This window comes from Heptranchias perlo, chromosome 18 (assembly GCF_035084215.1).
Source record: "Heptranchias perlo isolate sHepPer1 chromosome 18, sHepPer1.hap1, whole genome shotgun sequence".
NCBI classification, from domain to species: Eukaryota; Metazoa; Chordata; class Chondrichthyes; order Hexanchiformes; family Hexanchidae; genus Heptranchias; species Heptranchias perlo.
In genome coordinates this window covers 1834387-1859089 of record NC_090342.1, presented here as the reverse complement: position 1 = coordinate 1859089, position 24703 = coordinate 1834387, and the positions used below count along the sequence as shown (strand labels likewise).

At 48.6% G+C, this 24703-nt stretch overlaps 1 protein-coding gene across 1 annotated transcript in view; it reads left to right on the top strand.

The window, feature by feature from the left end:
• The window catches only part of rfx4 (regulatory factor X, 4), a 166969-nt gene that overhangs the window by 84380 nt on the left and 57886 nt on the right, over positions 1–24703 (top strand). The window contains exons 14-17 of the mRNA XM_067999991.1: positions 11126–11339; positions 16004–16081; positions 16177–16340; positions 21596–21696. Of these exons, the coding sequence (XP_067856092.1) occupies positions 11126–11339; positions 16004–16081; positions 16177–16340; positions 21596–21696 (557 nt within the window). The remainder of the gene's footprint in view (positions 1–11125; positions 11340–16003; positions 16082–16176; positions 16341–21595; positions 21697–24703) is intronic.

Here is a 24703-nt window from a genome sequence, read left to right as displayed (position 1 = left end):
GCACTACAGCCGGGATGTTGTCGGGGCCCATAGCCCTTGCTGTATCCAGTGCACTCAGCCGTTTCTTGATATCACGTGGAGTGAATCGAATTGGCTGAAGACTGGCTTCTGTGATGGTGGGGATATTGGGAGGCGGCTGAGATGGATCATCCACTCGGCACTTCTGGCTGAAGATGGTTGCAAACGCTTCAGCCTTGTCTTTTGTACTCACGTACTGGACTCCGCCATCATTGAGGATGGGGATGTTTGCAGAGCCTCCTCCTCCCGTTAGTTGTTTAATTGTCCACCACCGTTCACGACTGGATGTGGCAGGACTGCAGAGCTTTGAACTGATCCATTAGTTGTGGATCTTAGCTCTGTCTGTAGCATGTTGCTTCCGCTGTTTAGCATGCACGTAGACCTGAGTTGTAGCTTCACCAGGTTGGCAACTCATTTTTAGGTACACCTGGTGCTGCTCCTGGCATGCTCTTCTACACTCCCCATTGAACTGGGGTTGATCCCCTGGCTTGTTGGTAATGGTAGAGTGAGGAATATGCCGGGCCATGAGGTTACAGATTGTGCTGGAATACAATTCTGCTGCTGCTGATGGCCCACAGAGCCTCATGGATGCCCAATTTTGAGCTGCTAGATCTGTTCTGAATCTATCCCATTTAGCACGGTGGTAGTGCCACACAACACATTGGATGGTGTCCTCAGTGCGAAGACAGGACTTCGTCTCCACGAGGACTGTGCGGTGGTCACTCCTACAAATACTGTCATGGACAGATGCATTTGCGACAGGTAGATTGGTGAGGACGAGGTCAAGTAAGTTTTTCCCTCGTGTTGGTTCGCTCACCACCTTCCGCAGGCCCAGTCTGGCAGCTATGTCCTTCAGGACTCGGCCAGCTCGGTCAGTAGTGGTGCTCCCGAGCCACTCTTGGTGATGGACATTGAAGTCCCCCACCCAGAGTACATTCTGTGCCCTTACTACCCTCAGTGCTTCCTCCAAGTGGTGCCCAACATGGGGATGTTTTATCCTATCCAATATCACTACTACCTCCTCCTTTACTGCTACAATGGCTCTAGTGAGGACTGATGTGAAGTATTCATTCAGTACCTCAGCCATTCCCTCTGTTCCCACAAGAAGATCTCCTTTTTTGTCCCTAATCAGCCCCACCTTTCCTTTGGCTACCATTTTACTATTTATATGTTTATCAAAGACTTTTGGGTTCCCTTTTACGTTAGCTGCTAATCTATTCTCATACTCTCTCTTTGCCCCTCTTATTCCCTTTTTTAGATCTTCTCTGTACTTTCTGTATTCAGCCTGGTTCACCACTGTATTATGAACTTTACATTCATCATAAGCCTCCTTTTTCTGTTTCATTTTAATCTCTATATCTCTACTTATCCAGGGAGTTCTAGCTTTGGATGCCCTTCCTTTCCTGCTCATGGGGATGTGTCTACTCTGTACCCAAACCATCTCCTCCTTGAAGGCCTCCCATTTTTCAATTACTGTTTTGCCGACCAATTTTTGATTCCAATCCACCTGGGCCAGATCCCATTTTAACTCACTGAAATTAGCCCTCCTCCAGTTAAACATTTTCTCATTTGATTGTTCCTTTTTACTTTTCCATAACTATTCTAAACCTAATGATATTATGATCACTGTTCCCCAAATGCTCCCCCACTGAAACATGCTCCACCTGCCCCCCTTCATTCCCCAGAACGAGATCCAGCGCTGTTTCCTTCCTCATTGGGCTGGAAACACACTGTTCCAGAAAGTTCCCTGGTACACATTTCAGGAATTCCTCCCCCTCTTTGCCCCTTCCACTGTTACTGTCCCAGTCTCCATTGAGATAATTGAAATCCCCCATTATCACTACTCTATAGTTCTTGCATCTTTCTGTAATTTGCCTGCAAATGTTCTCCTCTATCTCCTTCCCACTATTTGGTGGCCTATAGACTAGCTCCTCTGTTGTTCCTTAATTCTAACCAAATAGATTCTGCCTTTGACCCCTCAACTGCATCATCCCTTTCCAGTGCTATAATCTCCTTTCTTTCCTTCCCTATCTTTCCTGAATATCTTGTAGTCGGGAATATTAAGTACCCTTTCCTCTTTGAGCCAGGTCTCTGTTATTGCCACTGTAACTATGGTGGAGGTTCACAGGTTAAATGGGGAATATTTAAATATAACAACGCTTTTGTTGATTTGTGTATCTGAGGTTGGTGACATTTGGGGAAATCCAAATTATATTCAAGTTATTTCTCAAGAGCAAGTTTACATTCAGGTGAAAGCTCCTTTTCTCAACTTTAGACTTTTCCCTTTAAAGACCAGCCTTGTGGGATAAACAGGAAAATAAATGAAAAACTTGAAGACACCAGATTTCTGGGGGCTTAGAATTAGTTCAGATTTTAAAGTAATGTTTAAACGGCTAAGAATATGCAACTGTGCACAAATGGAGCTGGTGTTGTCTCCGCTTGAGTTTGGCCAAGAATACGACCGAGAGCAGGACTTGGAATTACAACACTGGGGTTCCTGGTCACGATGTCCTGCTGCTGCTTTGAGCAAATTTCTAGCTTGGCACAGCATCTAAATGATGCTCGTCTGGAGCCTGGTAGGCACGGTAACCAACTAGTGATCTCGGCACGGTAACCAACTGGTGATCTTAGCACGGTAACCAACTAGTGATCTTAGCACGGTAACCAACTGGTGATCTCGGCACGGTAACCAACTAGTGATCTCGGCACGGTAACCAACTGGTGATCTTAGCACGGTAACCAACTAGTGATCTTAGCACGGTAACCAACTGGTGATCTTAGCACGGTAACCAACTAGTGATCTTAGCACGGTAACCAACTAGTGATCTTAGCACGGTAACCAACTGGTGATCTCGGCACGGTAACCAACTGGTGATCTCAGCACGGTAACCAACTAGTGATCTTAGCACGGTAACCAACTAGTGATCTTAGCACGGTAACCAACTAGTGATCTCGGCACGGTAACCAACTGGTGATCTTAGCACGGTAACCAACTAGTGATCTTAGCACGGTAACCAACTGGTGATCTCGGCACGGTAACCAACTAGTGATCTCGGCACGATGACCCAATCTAGTGATCTCGGCAGGGTAACCAAATAGAGATCTCGGCACGGTAACCAACTAGTGATCTCGGCATGATGACCCAATCTAGTGATCTCGGCACAGTAACCAACTAGTGATCTCTTCATGATGACCCAATCTAGTGATCTCGGCAGGGTAACCAACTAGTGATCTCGGCACGGTAACCCAATCTAGTGATCTCGGCACGGTAACCCAATCTAGTAATCTCGGCACGGTAACCAACTAGTAATCTCGGCACGGTAACCAACTAGTGATCTCGGCATGATGACCCAATCTAGTGATCTCGGCACAGTAACCAACTAGTGATCTCTTCATGATGACCCAATCTAGTGATCTCGGCATGGTGACCCAATCTAGTGATCTCGGCACGGTAACCCAATCTAATGATCTTGGCACAGTAACCCAATCTAGTGATCTAGGCACGGTAACCCAATCTAGTGATCTCGGCATGGTAACCAACTAGTAATCTTGGCACGGTGACCCAATCTAGTGATCTCGGCACGGTAACCCAATCTAGTGATCTCGGCATGGTAACCCAATCTAGTGATCTTGGCACGGTAACCCAATCTAGTGATCTTGGCACGGTGACCCAATCTAGTGATCTAGGCACAGTAACCCAATCTAGTGATCTCGGCATGGTAACCCAATCTAGTGATCTTGGCACGGTAACCCAATCTAGTGATCTTGGCACAGTAACCCAATCTAGTGATCTAGGCACAGTAACCAACTAGTGATCTAGGCACGGTAACCCAATCTAGTGATCTCGGCACGGTAACCAACTAGTGATCTCGGCATGGTAACCAACTAGTGATCTCGGCACGGTAACCAACTAGTGATCTCGGCATGGTAACCAACTAGTGATCTCGGCACGGTAACCAACTAGTGATCTCGGCATGGTAACCAATCTAGTGATCTCGGCACGGTAACCAACGAGTGATCTCGGCACAGTAACCAATCTCAGTTCCCAATCTAGCGATGTCACCATGGAAATCAATGTATGATATCAGTGTCAGTCAGGGATTGTTCACTGCTGCACAGGTGGCAGTAAGGACAATGTAAATCTTGAGACTGACTCAGTGTATGTTTACACTGCAGGGCTACTGTTGGTGCCAAGTGATTTACTAAACTGCCAGTGTACTTCTGGAGTCGGGGTCTGACCTGATTCTGAAGTGTGGTGGAGTGACACGCTCTGGAGGGAGTTGTGTCACATCAGTGCGGGATCAAACTTGGTTTACAAAGTACTCGGGTCTGCTGGTCCCACTCTACCTCAGGTTAAATGCTTAGAGAGCAAGGATTCCCCCTCTCTAAACATTTAAATGTCTAAGTGTTGGAAGAGAGATGGGTATCTAAAAGGTGTTCAGGCAGGTGCAGGGCTGTGCCCATAACAGGTGTTCAGGCAGGTGTATGGCTGTGTCCATACAGGTGTTCAGGCAGGTCTGCAGGGCTGTCTCCATAACAGGTGTTCAGGCAGGTGTATGGCTGTGTCCATACAGGTGTTCAGGCAGGAGTATGGCTGTGTCCATACAGGTGTTCAGGCAGGTGCAGGGCTGTGTCCATACAGGTGTTCAGGCAGGTGCAGGGCTGTCTCCATACAGGTGTTCAGGCAGGTGCAGGGCTGTCTCCATACAGGTGTTCAGGCAGGTGCAGGGCTGTCTCCATACAGGTGTTCAGGCAGGTGCAGGGCTGTGTCCATACAGGTGTTCAGGCAGGTGCAGGTCTGTGTCCATACAGGTGTTCAGGCAGGTGCAGGTCTGTGTCCATACAGGTGTTCAGGCAGGTGCAGGTCTGTGTCCATACAGGTGTTCAGGCAGGTGCAGGACTGTCTCCATACAGGTGTTCAGGCAAGTGCAGGGCTGTGTCCGGGCAGGTGCACAGCTGTCGCCATACAGGTGTTCCAGCAGATGTAAGGCTCTCTCCTAATAGGACAGTTGGGCCTAAATTCTGCAGCACCCGTTGATGACCAGAACCCTCAGGAGCACGGAGTGGGAGAACAGTCCCATTAAACTTCCAGTTGGCACGAACCAAGCAGTTTAAACAGACCTGAACTCTGGTCATTGCTCTCTTACCTGTCCCCACAGTCTGAGCTCACTGTTAGTGACCAGGGATACCTGGGGGAGCAGATTAATGGTCATCGTTATTTCACTTACACCGTCTCTGGCAGCGTTATTAAAAGTGTGGAGGGATTATGTGGACCTCTTAGTCCAGTGCTGAACCTAATATATAAAGGACAGAGTCCTTTCCACAAGTCTGTAAAAAGGAAGAGAGCAGCAAAAGTAAACGTTGGTCCGTAGAGGCTGAAACAGGAGAAATTATAATGGGGAATCAGGAAATGGCAGAGACGTTAAACAAATATTTTGTATCTGTCTTCAGAGTAGAAGACACAAAAAACATACCAGAAATAGTGGAGAACCAAGGGGCTAATGAGAGTGAGGAACTTAAAGTAATTAATATCAGTAGAGAAAAAATACTGGAGAAACTAATGGGACTAAAAGCCAACAAATCCCCTGGACCTGATGGCCAACATCTGAGGGTTCTAAAAGAGGTGGCTGCAGAGATAGTGGTTACATTGGTTGTGAACTTCCAAAATTCTCTAGGTTCTAGAACGGTCCCAGCGGATTGGAAGGTAGCAAATGTAACCCCGCTATTCAAGAAAGGAGGGAGAGAGAAAACAGGGAACTACAGGCCAGTTAGCCTGACATCAGTAGTAGGGAAAAAGCTGGAATCCATTCTTAAGGAAGTGGTAACAGGGCACTTAGAAAATCACAATACGATTAGTCAAGAGTCAACATGGTTTTATGAAAGAGAAATCGTGTTTGACAAATTTATTAGAGTTTTTTGAGGATGTAACTAGCAGGGTAGATAAAGGGGAACCAGTGGATGGAGTATATTTGGATTTTCAAAAGGCATTCGATAAGGTGCCACATAAAAGGTAGTTACACAAGATGAGGGCTCATGGGGTTGGGGATAACATGATAGCATGGTTAGAGGATTGGTGAACAGACAGAAAACAGAGAGTAGGGATAAACGGGTCATTTTCAGGTTGTCAGGCTGTAACTAGTGGGGTACCACAAGGATCAGTGCTTGGGCCTCAGCTATTTACAATATATATTAATGACTTAAATGAAGAGACCGAGTGTAATGTATCCAAGTTTGGTGGCAATACAAAGCTAGGTGGGAACGTAAGCTGTGAGGAGGACACAAAAAGTCTGGAAAGGGATATAGAGTGGGCGAGAACATAGGAACAGGAGTAGGCCATTCAGCCCCTCATGCCTGCTCCGCCATTTGATAAGATCATGGCTGATCTGTCATCTAACTCCATATACCCGCCTTTGGCCCATATCCCTTAATACCTTTGGTTGCCAAAAAGCTATCTATCTCAGATTTAAATTTAGCAATTGAGCTAGTATCAATTGCCGTTTGCAGAAGAGAGTTCCAAACTTCTACCACCCTTTGTGTGTAGAAATGTTTTCTAATCTCGCTCCTGAAAGGTCTGGCTCTAATTTTTAGACTGTGCCCCCTACTCCTAAAATCCCCAACCAGCGGAAATAGTTTCTCTCTATCCACCCTATCCATTCCCCTTAATATCTTATAAACTTCAATTAGATCACCCCTTAACCTTCGAAACTCTAGAGAATACAACCCCAATTTGTGTAATCTCTCCTCGTAACTTAACCCTTGAAGTCCGGGTATCATTCTACTAAACCTACGCTGCACTCCCTCCAAGGCCAATATGTCCTTCCGAAGGTGCGGTGCCCAGAACTGCTCACAGTACTCCAGGTGCGGTCTAACCAGGGTTTTGTATAACTGCAGCATAACTTCTGCCCCCTTGTACTCTAGTCCTCTAGATATAAAGGCCAGCATTCCATTTGCCTTCTTTATTTTCTGCACCTGTTCATGACACTTCAATGATCTATGTACCAGAACCCCTAGGTCCCTTTAGACATCTACTGTTTTTAACTTTTTACCATTTAGAAAGTACCCTGTTCTATCCTTTTTTGATCCAACGTGGATGACCTCACATTTGTCTACATTGAATTCCATTTGCCACAGTTTTGCCCATTCACCTAATCTATCAATATCGCTTTGTAATTTTATGTTTTCATCGACACTGCTGACAATGCCACCAATCTTTGTGTCATCGGCAAACTTAGATATGAGACTTTCTATGCCTTCATCTAAGTCGTTAATAAATATTGTGAATAATTGAGGCCCCAAGACAGATCCCTGCGGGACTCCACTAGTCACATCCTGCCAATGTGAGTACCTACCCATTATCCCTACTCTCTGTCGCCTTTCGCTCAGCCAACTTCCTAACCAAGTCTGTACTTTTCCCTCGATTCCATGGGCTTCTATCTTAGCTAACAGTCTCTTATGTGGGACCTTATCAAATGCCTTCTGGAAGTCCATATAAATAACATCCATTGACATTCCCCTGTCCATTACTTTAGTCATCTCTTCAAAAAATTCAATCAGGTTTGTCAGGCACGACCTACCTTTCACAAATCCATGCTGGCTCTCTCTGATTAACTGAAAATTCTCGAGGTGTTCAGTCACCCTATCCTTAATTATAGACTCCAGCAATTTCCCCACAACAGATGTTAGGCTAACTGGTCTATAATTCCCTGGTTTCCCTTTCTCTCCTTTCTTAAAAAGCGGAGTGACATGTGCAATTTTCCAATCCAGAGGGACAGTTCCTGAATCTAGAGAACTTTGAAAGATTATAGTTAGATTATGCATCCGCAATGTGCTCACCTACTTCCTTTAAAACCCTGGGATGGAAACCATCTGGTCCTGGGGATTTGTCACTCTTTAGTGCTATTATTTTCTTCATTACTGTTGCTTTAATTATGTTAATTTTATTGAGTCCCTGTCCCCGATTCAATGTTAGTTTTCTTGGGATTTCCTAATTGAGAAGGATGGCAGATGGAGTATAAAGTGGGGAAATGTGAGGTTGTTCACTTTTGTAGGAATAATGGAAAAACAGAATATTTTTTAAATGGTGAGAATCTATTAAATGTTGGTGTCCAGAGAGATTTGGGTGTCCTGGTACAAGAAACACAAAAAGTTAGCATGCAGGTTCAGCAAGCAATTAGGAAGGCAAATGGAATGTTGGCCTTTATTGCAAAGGGGGTTGGAGTACAAGAGTAAGGAAGTCTTACTACAATTGTACAGGACTTTAGTGAGACCTCACCTGGAGTACTGTGTACAGTTTTGGTCTCCTTATCTAAGGAAGGATATACTTACCTTAGAGGCGGTGCAGCAAAGGTTCACTAGGTTGGTTCCTGGAATGATTTGTTAACACTGATTTGTTAAAGGTAAATCGTGTTTAACTAACTTGAGAGAGTTTTTTGATGAGGTAACAGAGAGGGTAGATGAGGGTAATGCAGTTGATGTGGTGTATATGGACTTTCAAAAGGCGTTTGATAAAGTGCCGCATAATAGGCTTGTCATCAAGATTGAAGCCCATGGAATAAAGGGGACAGTAGCAGCATGGATACAGAATTGGCTAAGTAACTGGAAACAGAGAGTAATGGTGAACGGTTGTTTTTCGGTCTGGAGGGAGGTGTACAGTGGTGTTCCCCAGGGGTCGGTGCTGGGACCACTGCTTTTCTTGATATATATTAATGATTTGGACGTGGATGTACAGGGCACAATTTCAAAATTTGCAGATGACACAAAACTTGGAAGTGTAGTGAACAGTGAGGAGGATAGTGATAGACTTCAAGAGGATATAGACAGGCTGGTAGCATGGGCGGACACGTGGCAGATGAAACCTAACGCAGAAAAATGTGAGGTGATACGTTTCAGAAGGAAAAACGAGGAGAAGCAATACAAACTAGAGGGCACAACTCTAAAATGGGTACAGGAACAGAGAGACCTGGGGGTATCTGTGCACAAATCATTGAAGGTGGCAGGGCAGGTTGAAAAGCATATGGGATCCTGGACTTTATAAATAGAGGCATAGAGTACAAAAGTAAGGAAGTCATGATGAGCTTTTATAAAACACTGGTTTGGCCACAACTGGAGAATTGTGTCCAGTTCTGGGCACCACTCTTTAGGAAAGATGTGAAGGCCTTAGAGAGGGTGCAGAAGAGATTTACTAGAATGATTCCCGGGATGAGGGACTTTGGTTACATGGATAGACTGGAGAAGCTGGGGTTGTTCTCCTTGGAACAGAGACAGTTGAGAAGAGATTTGATCGAGGTATTCAAAATCATGAATGTTCTAGACAGATTAGATAGAGAGAAACTGTTCCATTGGCAGAAGGGTCAAGAACCAGAGGACATAGATTTAAGGTGATTGGCAAAAGAACCAAAGGAAAAACTTATTTACGCAGCGAGTGGTTAGGATCTGGAATGCACTGCCCGAGGGGGTGGTGGAGGCAGATTCAATCATGGCCTTCAAAAGGGAACTGGATAAGTACTTGAAAGGAAACAAATTGCAGGGCTACGGGGATAGGGCGGGGGAGTGGGACTAGCTGGATTGCTCTTGCATAGAGCTGGCATGGACTCGATGGGCCAAATGGCCTCCTTCCGTGCTGTAACCTTTCTGTGATTCTATGATCTCACTGAAACATATACGATTCTGAGGGGGCTTGACAGGGTAGATGCTGAGGGATGGTTTCCCCTGGCTGGAGAGTCTTGAACTAGGGGGCATAGTCTCAAGATTAGGGGTCAGTCATTTAAGACTGAGATGAGGAGGAATTTCTTCACTCAGAGGGTTGAGAATCTTTGGAATTCTCTATCCCAGAGAGCTGTGGATGCTCAGTCATTGAGAATAGTCAAGACTGAGATTAATAGATTTTTGGACTCTAGGGGTATCAAGGGATATGGGGATCGGGCGGGAAAGTGGAGTTGAGGTCGAAGATCAGCCATGATCTGATTGAATGGCGGAGCAGGTTCGAGGGGCGGTATGGCCTACTCCTGCTCCTATTTCTTATGTTCTTATGTTCTCTCTCTGGCCAGTGAAGGTTCAAAATGGATCATCTGCTCACTTGTGTGGGGAGTGAAGAGTTTATTTGTAGAATTTGGCCATATCTTTTGACCCAATAATTTCAATGTGAACAAAAAGGGAATGGGATTGTGGGAGCGGGCCCATGTGCTGACAGGGAGTTTTTGCATTTATGGAAACAGGTCAGAACTTCTCTCCTGTTTGATCCTGGACAGTGTTGTTAGATCTGGGCAGTATTAGGCTGATAAAGACTGCGTCTACACTCCAATCCTGCACCGACGAAGAGGGATCTGCTTCACACTAATTCGAAAGCTGTAGCGTAAACCAGACAGACATGAAATTAAACCAGAACGTTCTACCGCTCAATTCATCCAATAAGACCTACTGTTAATGGACTACATTTCATTTGGATTAAAGGAGCTTGCCCGAATTCGAGCTCAATGCATGGTCCCATAGGGAGATTGTACAGGGGTTTACCCTGCAGTGTCCCTGCACAGGGCGTCCCTGATCCCTGTCTCTTACTTGAACAGCAGGGAATAAACCTCAGACTGGGGGAAGCAACATTAGTGAGTTAGGTGCTTAAGGTGAGATATTTAGTGCTGATCTGATGCATTTTAATCTTCCCACCATTAAACCTGTGGACTGGACATAGCGTCAATGCCTGAGCTGGATTCTGTCCGGTGTCAGGTCCGACTCTTAGATTTAAGCTATACTTGCACTGTAACTGCAGCGTTGGTGCGATGCAAAACTGCTTTGCACCGACTGTACGATTGTGGTGGAGGTGCATCATAACTCAGACCTGCTTTCAACTTTAAACTTGCAAGATAGTGATAAATCATTTCTTCTTCCGTGCTTGTGCTCACTCGCTCAGAATGTTAATGCTGCTGCTCCCAGCTCTCGCTGTGTAAACTAAATCATAGAATCATACAGCACTGAAGGAGGCCATTTGGCCCATCGTGCCTGTGCCGGCTCTTTGAAAGAGCTATCCAATTAGCTGGTTGATTTGCCTATTTTGAATATGTGATACCCGTTGATTGATTCTGAATCTGTAACGCACTCTATTTGCCTCTAACAGATACCATTATTATGGGATAGCAGTGAAGGAGAGCTCCCCGTATTATGATGTGATGTATTCCAAGAAAGGAGCGGCCTGGGTAAACGAAACGGGAAAGAAAGAAGTGACGAAACAGACAGTGGCATATTCACCCCGCTCCAAACTCGGCACCTTGTTACCAGAATTCCCAAATGTCAAAGATCTAAATCTGCCAGCGAGCCTCTCGGAGGAGAAGGTAAAGACAGAATGATGGCTGATCCATTATCTCCACTGCTTCACGCTAATGCACAAATTAAATATAGATCTTCCTGTCTCCGAGATAAAATGTAAGGAACACAAATCACACAGCATTTTCACAAAGAGGGCAGTGTAGTTTTTTTAATGAGAATTCAGTAGCTGCTCATTGCCATTCATCTCAGATAAGAGAATCAGAGACTGGAAGAAACGGAAAATATTAAATGTAGAATTACATCGAGTCTACAGCACAGAAACAGGCCATTCGGCCCAACAGGTCCATGCTGACATTTATGCTCCACACGCACCTCCTCCCTCCTTACTTCATCTCACCCTATCAACATATCCTTCGATTCCTTTCTCCCTCGTCTGTTTCTCTAGCTTCCCCTTAAATGCATCAACACTATCCGCCTCAACCACTCCCTGTGGTAGCGAGTTCCACATTCTCACCACTCTCTGGGTAAAGAAGTTTCTCCTGAATTCCCTATTGGATTTATTAGTGACTATCTTATATTTATGGCCCCTGGTTTTGGTAAGGTCGAGGAGAGCAACAAGTAATTATAATATTGCATTAGCAATTTCTGTTTTGTTTGAGGCTCTTCTAGATACATTATAATGGGTGGTTAGGGTGAATTATACATATGTAAGGGGCATTATTATGATATGATAAGAACATGGCTTGAACAAGAAACAATGCTAATACAGATGATCCAAGAACGACTGCGATGGTTTGGGGCACGTTTGAAGAATGGAAAGAGCTACATAGAGGTACATGGAGCACGAGGCACAGGAAGACCAAGGAGGCACTGAATAGACAATGTCCAGAGCGACTCGTCTCAGAAAGGGATCCAGATGAATGAAGGGGCTGGGCTCGTTCACAACCCATAATAGGGGAGTGAATTCATTCAACCCCATCGTCTCTGCTGAGCTGATGGACGGAGGATAAGGAGTCTAGAGGCATCAGTCATGGCTCAATGGGTAGCAGTCTCGCCTCTGAGTCAGAAGGTCATGGGGTCAAGTCCCACTCCAGAGACTTGAGTACAAAATCTAGGCTGATATTCCCAGTGCAGTACTGAGGGAGTGCCACGCAGTCGGAGGTGCCGTCTTTCAGATGAAACATTAAACCAGGTGAACCTAAAAGATCCCATGGCACCATTTTGGAGAATAGTAGGGGAGTTCACCCTGGTGTCCTGGCCAATATTTATCACTAAAGCAGATTATCTGATCATTATCACTTTGCTGTTTGTGGGATCTTGCTGTGTGCAAATTGGCTGCCACATTTCCTACATTACAACAGTGACTACACTTCAAAAGTACTTCATAAGACCATAAGAAATAGGAGTAGGCCATTCGGCCCCTCGAGCCTGCTCTGCTATTTGATGAGATCAGGGCTGATCTGATTTTTACCTCAACTCCATTTTCCCACCCTTTCCCCGTATCCTTTGACTCCCTTGCTGATCAAAAATTTGTCTAACTCAGCCTTGAATGTAATCAATGACTCAGCCGCCACAGCTTTTTGGGGTAAAGAATTCCAAAGATTCGCGACCCTCTGGGAGAAGAAATTCCTCCTCATTTCTGTCTTAAACGGGTGACTCCTTATTCTGAGACTATGCCCCCTAGTTTTAGATTCCCCCATGAGGGGTAACATCCTCTCAGCATCTACCCTATCGAGTCCCCTCAGAATCTTGTATGTTTCAATAAGATCTCCTCTCATTCTTCTAAACTCCAATGAGTATAGACCCAACCTGTTCAATCTTTCTTCACAAGACAACCCTTCCATACCTGGAATCAACCTAGTGAACCTTCTCTGAACTGCCTCCAATGCAAGTATGCCCTTCCTTAAATAAGGGCACCAGAACTGTACGCAGTACTCCAGGTGTGGTCTCACCAGCACCCTGTACAGTTGTAGCATGACTTCCCTGCTTTTATACTCCATCCCCCTAGAAATAAAGGCCAATATTCCGTTTGCCTTCCGGATTACCTGCTGCACCTGTATGTTGACTTTTTGTGTTTCACGTATGAGGACACCCAGATCCCTCTGTACCGCAGCATTTTGTAGTATTTCTCCATTCAAATAATATTTTGCTTTTTTATTTTTCCTCCCAAAGTGGACGACTTCACATTTTCCCACATTATATTCCATCTGCTAAATTTTTGCCCATTCGCTTAACCTGTCAATATCCCTTTGCAGACACTTTGTGTCCTCATCACAACTTGCTTTTCCACCTATCTTTGTATCAGCAGCAAATTTGACCACAAGACACTCTGTTCCTTCATCCAAGTCATTGATATATATTGTAAATAGTTGAGGCCCCAGCACTGAGCCCTGCGGCACCCCATTAGTTACAGATTCCCATTTTGAAAATGACCCTTTTATCCCGACTCTTTGTTTTCTGTTAGTTAGCCAATCCTCTATCCATACCAGTATATTACCGCCAACACCATGAGCTCTTATCTTGTGCAGTAATCTTTTATGTGGCACCTTATCGAATGCCTTTTGGAAATCCAAATATACTGGATCCATTGGTTCTCCTTTATCCACCCTGCCTGTTACTTCCTCAAAGACCTCTAATAAATTTGTCAGACACAATTTCCCTTTCATAAAACCATGTTGACTCTCCTTGATTGTATTATGAGCCTCCAAATGTCCTGCTACTACTTCTTTAATAATGGATTCCAGCATTTTCCTAATGACCGATGTTAGGCTAACTGGTCTATAGTTACCTGCTTTCTGACTCACTCCCTTCTTGAATAGGGGTGTTACGTTTGCGGTTTTCCAATCTGCTGGGACCTTTCCAGAATCTAGTGAATTCTGGAAGATTACAACCAATGCATCCACTATCTCTGTAGCCACTTCCTTTAAGACCCTCGGATGCAAGCCATCAGGTCCAGGGGACTTGTCAGCCTTTAGACCCATTAGTTTACCTAGTACTTTTTCTCTAGTGATAGTGATTGTTTTTAGTTCCTCCCTCCCCTTTGCCCCTTGATTTTCTAATATTATTAGTATGTTATTAGTGTCTTCTACTGTGAAGACAGATACAAAATATCTGCTCAATTCCTCTGCCATTTCCTTGTTTTCCATTATTATTTCCCCAGTCTCATCCTCTAAGGGACCAATGTTTACTTTAGCTACCCTCTTCCTTTTTATATACTTGTAGAAGCTTTTACTGTCAGTTTTTATATTTCTTGCTAGTTTACTCTCAATTTATTTTCTCCTCTTTATTATTCTTTTAGTCATCCTTTGCTGGTTTTTAAAGTTTTCCCAATCTTCGGGCTTACCAGTAATCTTTGCCATGTTGTATGCTTTTTCTTTTAACCTGATACCATCCTTTACTTCCTTAGTTAGCCATGGTTGGTTCACCCTTTTTGTGGAGTCTTTCCTCCTCACAGGGATATATTTTTGTTGCGAGTCATAAAATATCTTTTTAAATGTTTGCCACTGCTTATCCACCATCATACCATCTAATCTGTTTACCCAGTCCACTTTAGCCAATTCCGCCCTCATTCCTTTACAATAGCCCTTATTTAATTTTAACACAGTAGTTTCAGACCCAAGATCCTCGCTCTCAAACTGGATGTGAAATTCTATCATGTTATGATCACTGTTTCCCAAGGGATCCTTTACTTTGAGATCATTAATTAATCCTGTTTCGTTACCCATTACCAGATCCAAAATGGCCTGTTCCCTGGTTGGTTCCTTGACGTATTGGTCTAAGAAACAGTCCCTAATACACTCTCTGAACTCCTCCTCAGGGCTAATTTTGCCAATTTGATTTGTCCAATCCATGTGAAAGTTAAAATCGCCCATGATTATTGCATTATCTTTTTTACAAGCCCCCCTTATTTCCTGATTAATATTTTGCCCTACAGTGTAGCTACTGTTAGGGGGCCTATATACTACTCCCACCAGTGATTTCTTTCCCTTGCCATTTCTTACCTCCACCCAAATTGATTCGACATTGGCTGTAAAGCAATTTGGGACGTCCTGAGGTCGTGAAAGATGCTGTATAAACACAGGACTTTCTCGTTATTTAGGAATTCCAACCTGCGCCAAATCAATAGGTCTCTTTTTTTTTCTTTTTCTTTTTAATCAATAGGTCTCCCCCTTCCCAATTCCATGTCTACCACTTTGCAATTGTCTATATTGAATTCCATCTGCCACCTGTCTGCCCAATTCCCAAGCATAATTCAAATCCTCATGTAGCTTATCCTGTTCTGCTTTGGAGTCTACCACTCTCAATAGCAAATGCGGTAGTCAAGATCCCACAAACAGCAAATGAGATAAATAAGTAGTATTGGTTGAAGGAAGAAAGTTGGCCAGGATATCAGGAGAACTTCCTGTTCTTTGAATAGTGCTGAGGGATCTTTTGCATCCAGCTGACAGGGCCTCGGTTCAATGTGTAATCTGAAAGACGGCACCTCCAACAGTGCAGCACTCCCTCAGTACTAGATTATGAGCTCGACTCTGGAGTGGAGCTTGAACAGATGACCTTCTGACTCAGAGGCGAGAGTGTTCCTCACTGAGCCCCGACTGACACCTACGATGCTTTGATGTGAAAAGACTCCATGTAACTGCAAGAAATATCATCAAACTTTATAAAGTAACATTGAACAAAGTTTGGTATTTGTGAATATTACCAGATGTTCCTGCTCTTTTGTTTCTAGGTTTCTACCTTCATTATGATGTATCGAACTCACTGTCAGAGAATCCTAGACACCGTGATCAGGGCAAATTTCGATGAGGTAAGGACTTCCCATTGAACTCAACTCGTGCCTTGCGATTCACTACTAGAACCACAATGTTAAGATGCTTTTTTTTGTTTCCCCACTTGAACCAGGTTCAAAGTTTTCTTCTACACTTCTGGCAAGGAATGCCTCCGCACATGCTCCCAGTCCTGGGCTCCTCCACTGTCGTCAACATTGTCGGTGTTTGTGACTCGATATTGTACAAAGCCATCTCTGGGGTATTGATGCCAACTGTATTACAGGCACTACCAGACAGGTTGGTCAAACCGTTCTCCAAATCAGCTACAATCCCGATTCCAGACTCCGAGCAGGAAAAATCAAACTTCTGCCGGAGTGCACAGCGGACGGGTAGAGGATCAGTCGCCCGTTACACACCCCCCGCCCGTTGCTCGCCCCCCCCGCCCGTTACACCCCCCGCCCATTACACCCCCCGCCCGTTACACGCCCCCCCCGCCCGTTACACCCCTCGCCCGTTACTCGCCCCCCCACCGGTTGCTCGCCCTGCCCGTTACACCCCCCCGCCCGTTGCTCGCCCCCCGCCCGTTACACGCCCCACCTAGATACACATCTCGTCCAATTTTCCTTTCCGTGGCCCATTTTGCGCTCCCACTGAAGTTTAATTTCACTCCCCCCCAACCCCCCCCACTCCCAATTTATTACCAGAGTTGGGAACATTTGTGGGTAAAATCCAGCAGGCTCCAGGTTATACTCTGATAACTTGGACTTGGGTGTACAGGGCACAATTTCAAAATTTGCAGATGACACAAAACTTTGAAGTGTAGTGAACAGTGAGGAGGATAGTGATAGACTTCAAGAGGATACAGACAGGCTGGTGGAATGGGCGGACATGTGGCAGATGAAATTTAACCCAGAAAAATGCGAAGTTATACATTTCGGTCGAAAGAACGAGGAGAGGCAAAATAAACTAGAGGGCACAACTCTAAAAGGGTACAGGAACAGCGAGATCTGTGGGTATATGTACACAAATCTTTGAAGGTGGCAGGGCAGGCTGAGAAAGCGGATTAAAAAAAGCATACGGGATCCTGGGCTTTATAAATAGAGGCATAGAGTACAAAAGCAAGGAAGTCATGATGAACCTTTTTAAAACACTGGTTTGACCACAGCTGGAGTATTGTGTCCAGTTCTGGGCATCACGCTTTAGGAAAGATGTGAAGGCCTTAGAGAGGGTGCAGAGGAGATTTACTAGAATGATTCCAGGGATGAGGGACTTTAGTTACGTGGATAGACTGGAGAAGCTGGGGTTGTTCTCCTTCGAACAGAGAAGATTGAGAGGAGATTTGATAGAGGTCTTCAAAATCATGAATGGGCTAGACAGAGTAGATAGAGAGAAACTGTTCCCATTGGCAGAAGGGTCAAGAACCAGAGGACATAGATTTAAGGTGATTGGCAAAAGAACCAAAGGTGACATGAGGAAAAAATTTTTACACAGCGAGTGGTTAGGATCTGGAATACACTGCCCGAGGGGGTGGTGGAGGCAGATTCAATCATGGTCTTCAAAAGGGAACTGGATAAGTACTTGAAAGCAAAAAAATTGCAGGGCTACGGGGAAAGGGTGGGGGAGTGGGACTAGCTGGATTGCTCTTGCATAGAGCCAGCATGGACTCGATGGGCCGAATGGCCTCTTTCCGTGCTGTAACCTTTCTATGATTCTATGTTTCTGTTTGTCTGTTGTTAATTTCCTAACCTATGACTGTCCAGGAGAGTATGCACACCTCACCAGTACTGGGAGGCTGCTGCCCGGCAACTCCAATTCCTTCCTTCCAACATGATGTGGAGATGCCGGTGATGGACTGGGGTTGACAATTGTAAACAATTTTACAACACCAAGTTATAGTCCAGCAATTTTATTTTAAATTCACAAGCTTTCGGAGGCTACCTCCTTCGTCAGGTGAACGATGTGAAAATGAAATCCTCGAGACGAAATCGCATTTATAATTCACAGAACAATGTTTGGTGATTACAGACAGTTTTTTCAACTGCCCGTTGCCAAGGCAATCAGTGTGCAGACAGACAGGTGTTACCTGCCAGGTCTCACAGAATATACAAATCACCAAAAAAAAAACAACAAACAAAAAAAAAACAGAGATAGAGAGGTAGAAACATAGAAAAGACAGCAACTGACCCGTTATATTAAAAACAGATAACTTTTATTCGCTGGTGGGGTAACGTGTAGCGTGACATGAACCCAAGATCCCGGTTGAGGCCGTCCTCATGGGTGCGGAACTTGGCTATCAATTTCTGCTCGACGATTTTGCGTTGTCGTGTGTCTCGAAGGCCGCCTTGGAGTACGCTTACCCGAAGATCGGTGGCTGAATGTCCTTGACTGCTGAAGTGTTCCCCGACTGGGAGGGAACCCTCCTGTCTGGCGATTGTTGCGCGGTGTCCGTTCATCCGTTGTCGCAGCGTCTGCATGGTCTTGCCGATGTACCATGCTCCGGGGCATCCTGTTATCTGTTTTTTTTGTTTGTTGTTTTTTTTTTGGTGATTTGTATATTCTGTGAGACCTGGCAGGTAACACCTGTCTGTCTGCACACTGATTGCCTTGGCAACGGGCAGTTGAAAAAACTGTCTGTAATCACCAAACATTGTTCTGTGAATTATAAATGCGATTTCATCTCGAGGATTTCATTTTCACATCGTTCACCTGAGGAAGGAGGAAGCCTCCGAAAGCTTGTGAATTTAAAATAAAATTGCTGGACTATAACTTGGTGTTGTAAAATTGTTTACAATTTCCTTCCAACAGACAGTAATGATCCCATGGACAGTGTTCAAAGGAGCAACTATTTCCACAGGTGCTGCATCTAATCCAGTGAAGAATATACTTCAGGATTATTTTGTGGTAGTACTTCATGTCCAAATGAAGATGGGAATAATTAATTACTAATTAAATTTCTTTATCTTTATGTAAAAATATTGCATGTGTCGCACTCCAGATGTCACAATCCAGACGTTGCACTCCAGATGTCACACTTTGCTACTGATGCAAATTAATCTTCTTAGTGTTAACTTTAATGCTTGAATTTATGCCCCCTGCTCTTCTTCAAAATAGTGCCATGGGATCTTTTACATCCACCTGAGAGGGCAGACAGGGCCTTGGTTTAATGTCTCATCCAAAAGGCAATACCGCCAACAGTGCAGCCCTCCCTCAGTACTGCCCCTCCGACAGTGCAGCCCTCCCTCAGTACTGACCCTCCGACAGTGCAGCACTCCCTCAGTACTGACCCTCCGACAGTGCAGCGCTCCCTCAGTACTGGCCGTCCGACAGTGCGGCGCTCCCTCAGTACTGACCCTCCGACAGTGCAGCCCTCCCTCAGTACTGACCCTCCGACAGTGCAGTGCTCCCTCAGTACTGACCCTCCGACAGTGCAGCCCTCCCTCAGTACTAACCCTCCGACAGTGCGGCGTTCCCTCAGTACTGACCCTCCGACAGTGTGGCGCTCCCTCAGTACTGACCCTCCGACAGTGCGGCGCTCCCTCAGTACTGACCCTCCGACAGTGCGGCGCTCCCTCAGTACTGACCTTCCGACAGTGCAGCGCTCCCTCAGTACTGACCCTCCGACAGTGCAGCGCTCCCTCAGTACTGACCCTCCGACAGTGCAGCCCTCCCTCAGTACTGACCCTCCGACAGTGCAGCCCTCCCTCAGTACTGGCCGTCCGACAGTGCGGCGCTCCCTCAGTACTGACCCTCCGACAGTGCAGCTCTCCCTCAGTACTGACCCTCCGACAGTGCAGCGCTCCCTCAGTACTGACCCTCCGACAGTGCAGCGCTCCCTCAGTACTGACCGTCCGACAGTGCAGCACTCCCTCAGTACTGACCCTCCGACAGTGCAGCCCTCCCTCAGTACTGACCCTCCGACAGTGCAGCGCTCCCTCAGTACTGACCCTCCGACAGTGCGGCGCTCCCTCAGTACTGACCCTCCGACAGTGCGGCCCTCCCTCAGTACTGACCCTCCGACAGTGCGGCGCTCCCTCAGTACTGACCCTCCGACAGTGCGGCGCTCCCTCAGTACTGACCCTCCGACAGTGCGGCGCTCCCTCAGTACTGACCCTCCGACAGTGCAGCCCTCCCTCAGTACTGACCCTCCGACAGTGCAGCGCTCCCTCAGTACTGACCCTCCGACAGTGCGGCGCTCCCTCAGTACTGACCTTCCGACAGTGCAGCGCTCCCTCAGTACTGACCCTCCGACAGTGCAGCGCTCCCTCAGTACTGACCCTCCGACAGTGCAGCCCTCCCTCAGTACTGACCCTCCGACAGTGCAGCCCTCCCTCAGTACTGGCCGTCCGACAGTGCGGCGCTCCCTCAGTACTGACCCTCCGACAGTGCAGCTCTCCCTCAGTACTGACCCTCCGACAGTGCAGCGCTCCCTCAGTACTGACCCTCCGACAGTGCAGCGCTCCCTCAGTACTGACCGTCCGACAGTGCAGCACTCCCTCAGTACTGACCCTCCGACAGTGCAGCCCTCCCTCAGTACTGACCCTCCGACAGTGCAGCGCTCCCTCAGTACTGACCCTCCGACAGTGCGGCGCTCCCTCAGTACTGACCCTCCGACAGTGCGGCCCTCCCTCAGTACTGACCCTCCGACAGTGCGGCGCTCCCTCAGTACTGACCCTCCGACAGTGCGGCGCTCCCTCAGTACTGACCCTCCGACAGTGCGGCGCTCCCTCAGTACTGACCCTCCGACAGTGCAGCCCTCCCTCAGTACTGACCCTCCGACAGTGCAGCGCTCCCTCAGTACTGCACTGGGAGTGTCGGCCTGGATTATGGGCTTAAGTCTCTGGAGTGGGGACTTGAACCCGTGACATTAAGACTCAGGAGGCGAGAGTGCCCCCCACTGAGCCCCAGCTGACAATCCCACTGTGGTATTTTGTCCCCCCCCCACCGACCTTTAGGTCTTTGTCAAGTCATGAGGACGGTCAGATAATCTGCTCAGCAGGTTTATGCTGCTCTTGAGCTGGTCACCAAGAGCAGGAGAGACTCCTCCTGGTTTCCCTCTTCCAGTGTGGAAACACCACATCGCCACTTAATCCAACGTAGTGGCGACAGGGCCGAGATTAGGAACTCACCACGTAAGAAATCACAAATGTAAATCTGCCCCTGCCACTGTGCGATGCAGTGTGTTTGGTGCAGTATTGAGAACAGAGAATGCTGGAAACACACAGCAGGTCAGTCAGCCTCGGTGAAGAGAAAAGGCGGATTAATGTCTCAACAAATGCCTTTATTTCCGATACTGGTGAATGAGGCTGGTCCCAGCGACAAGAACTCGGGAGGCTAATGTTTAATGTTTAGGGTTTAACTCGCTAGTGAAACCATCCAGTTTATACAAGGTGACCAGTTACTGAAGACTGGGTCTGTATTTAAAGTGTGACATCGCGAGTGTGACGAATGTAATAACATTTCACCATGTTAAAGGTGCAAGTTGTTGTTGTGAGAGAATATCCTGCAGGATTTGATTAATTAATTGAAAACTTTCTCCTTATTTCTCATTTCAGTCTGACTCAGGTGATTCGCAAGTTTGCCAAACAGCTGGACGAGTGGCTAAAAGTTGCACTTCACGAACTTCCTGAAAATTTAAGAAACATCAAATTCGAGTGTAAGTTGTGGATCAGCGTAAAGATCGTGCCTAACACGTCACACGCACATGTCACACGTCACACGCACATGTCACATGTCACACGCCCACGTCACACGTCACACACCCACGTCACACGCCCACGCCACACGCCACATGTCACACACCACACGCCACACACCCACGCCACACGTCACACACCCACGTCACACACCCACGTCACACGCCCACGCCACACGCCCACGTCACATGTCACACACCACACGCCCACGCCACACGTCACACACCCACGTCACACACCCACGTCACACGTCACATGCCCATGTCACACGTCACACGTCACACGCCCATGTCACACGCCCACGTCACAAGGCACACGCCCATGCCACACGCCACACGCCCACGTCACACGTCACAGGCCCACATCACACCCCCACATTAGGCCTTTGTTACGGTGGAACTTGACTGAAGTGAACCCAATCCCTTTTGATTTCATATCATATTGAATGACCAAGGGTGCACCATATACACGACATACTTATTGATGGTGTGTACGTACTCTTACAGTGTGCCCCATGCACATCATCTCATTGTGTGGGAACAAACTAAAAGATCTTTAAACTAAAGATTATCAAAAGAATTCCCAAGCAGAAAATCACGATGGATGGGCAGTTTGTAGACCTGAGTTATACTGCTGGCTGCATGTTGCGTTCTGCCCAATGACATAGGAATTCTGCAGTTGGGCTTAAGTTCCATGGACAGAGCCCCTTTAACCAGCTGAGTGGGATGGCCCTCACCACTCTGATCTATCCAATCATTGCCAGAGAATCTCCAGCAATGGCTTCCCTTCCTGCCCCCACTCCGTTACCTCTGGAATTCCCCAGGGATCTATCCTTGGCCCCTTCCTCTTCCTCATCTACATGATGCCCCTCGGCGACATCACCACAGAGAGAGGGGGTTCAACTTCCACATGGACACTGACGACAGCCAGCACTGGCTCTCCCCCGCCTCTCCCGACCCCTCCACTGCCTCCGCACTGGCTCTCCCCCGCCTCTCCCGACCCCTCCACTGCCTCCGCTCTGGCTCTCCCCCGCCTCTCCCGACCCCTCCACTGCCTCCGCTCTGGCTCTCCCCCGCCTCTCCCGACCCCTCCACTGCCTCCGCTCTGGCTCTCCCCCACCTCTCCCGACCCCTCCACTGCCTCCGCTCTGGCTCTCCCCCACCTCTCCCGACCCCTCCACTGCCTCCGCACTGGCTCTCCCCCACCTCTCCCGACCCCTCCACTGCCTCCGCTCTGGCTCTCCCCCACCTCTCCCGACCCCTCCACTGCCTCCGCTCTGGCTCTCCCCCACCTCTCCCGACCCCTCCACTGCCTCCGCACTGGCTCTCCCCCACCTCTCCCGACCCCTCCACTGCCTCCGCTCTGGCTCTCCCCCGCCTCTCCCGACCCCTCCACTGCCTCCGCACTGGCTCTCCCCCACCTCTCCCGACCCCTCCACTGCCTCCGCTCTGGCTCTCCCCCACCTCTCCCGACCCCTCCACTGCCTCCGCTCTGGCTCTCCCCCGCCTCTCCCGACCCCTCCACTGCCTCCGCACTGGCTCTCCCCCACCTCTCCCGACCCCTCCACTGCCTCCGCTCTGGCTCTCCCCCACCTCTCCCGACCCCTCCACTGCCTCCGCTCTGGCTCTCCCCCACCTCTCCCGACCCCTCCACTGCCTCCGCTCTGGCTCTCCCCCACCTCTCCCGACCCCTCCACTGCCTCCGCTCTGGCTCTCCCCCACCTCTCCCGACCCCTCCACTGCCTCCGCTCTGGCTCTCCCCCGCCTCTCCCGACCCCTCCACTGCCTCTGCTCTGGCTCTCCCCCGCCTCTCCCGACCCCTCCACTGCCTCTGCTCTGGCTCTCCCCCGCCTCTCCCGACCCCTCCACTGCCTCCGCACTGGCTCTCCCCCACCTCTCCCGACCCCTCCACTGCCTCCGCACTGGCTCTCCCCCGCCTCTCCCGACCCCTCCACTGCCTCCGCACTGGCTCTCCCCCACCTCTCCCGACCCCTCCATTGCCTCCGCTCTGGCTCTCCCCCACCTCTCCCGACCCCTCCACTGCCTCCGCTCTGGCTCTCCCCCACCTCTCCCGACCCCTCCACTGCCTCCGCTCTGGCTCTCCCCCACCTCTCCCGACCCCTCCACTGCCTCCGCTCTGGCTCTCCCCCACCTCTCCCGACCCCTCCACTGCCTCCGCTCTGGCTCTCCCCCGCCTCTCCCGACCCCTCCACTGCCTCCGCACTGGCTCTCCCCCGCCTCTCCCGACCCCTCCACTGCCTCCGCTCTGGCTCTCCCCCACCTCTCCCGACCCCTCCACTGCCTCCGCTCTGGCTCTCCCCCACCTCTCCCGACCCCTCCACTGCCTCCGCTCTGGCTCTCCCCCACCTCTCCCGACCCCTCCACTGCCTCCGCTCTGGCTCTCCCCCACCTCTCCCGACCCCTCCACTGCCTCCGCTCTGGCTCTCCCCCGCCTCTCCCGACCCCTCCACTGCCTCTGCTCTGGCTCTCCCCCGCCTCTCCCGACCCCTCCACTGCCTCTGCTCTGGCTCTCCCCCGCCTCTCCCGACCCCTCCACTGCCTCCGCACTGGCTCTCCCCCACCTCTCCCGACCCCTCCACTGCCTCCGCACTGGCTCTCCCCCACCTCTCCCGACCCCTCCACTGCCTCCGCACTGGCTCTCCCCCACCTCTCCCGACCCCTCCACTGCCTCCGCTCTGGCTCTCCCCCACCTCTCCCGACCCCTCCACTGCCTCCGCTCTGGCTCTCCCCCACCTCTCCCGACCCCTCCACTGCCTCCGCACTGGCTCTCCCCCGCCTCTCCCGACCCCTCCACTGCCTCCGCTCTGGCTCTCCCCCGCCTCTCCCGACCCCTCCACTGCCTCCGCACTGGCTCTCCCCCGCCTCTCCCGACCCCTCCACTGCCTCCGCTCTGGCTCTCCCCCGCCTCTCCCGACCCCTCCACTGCCTCTGCTCTGGCTGATATCCA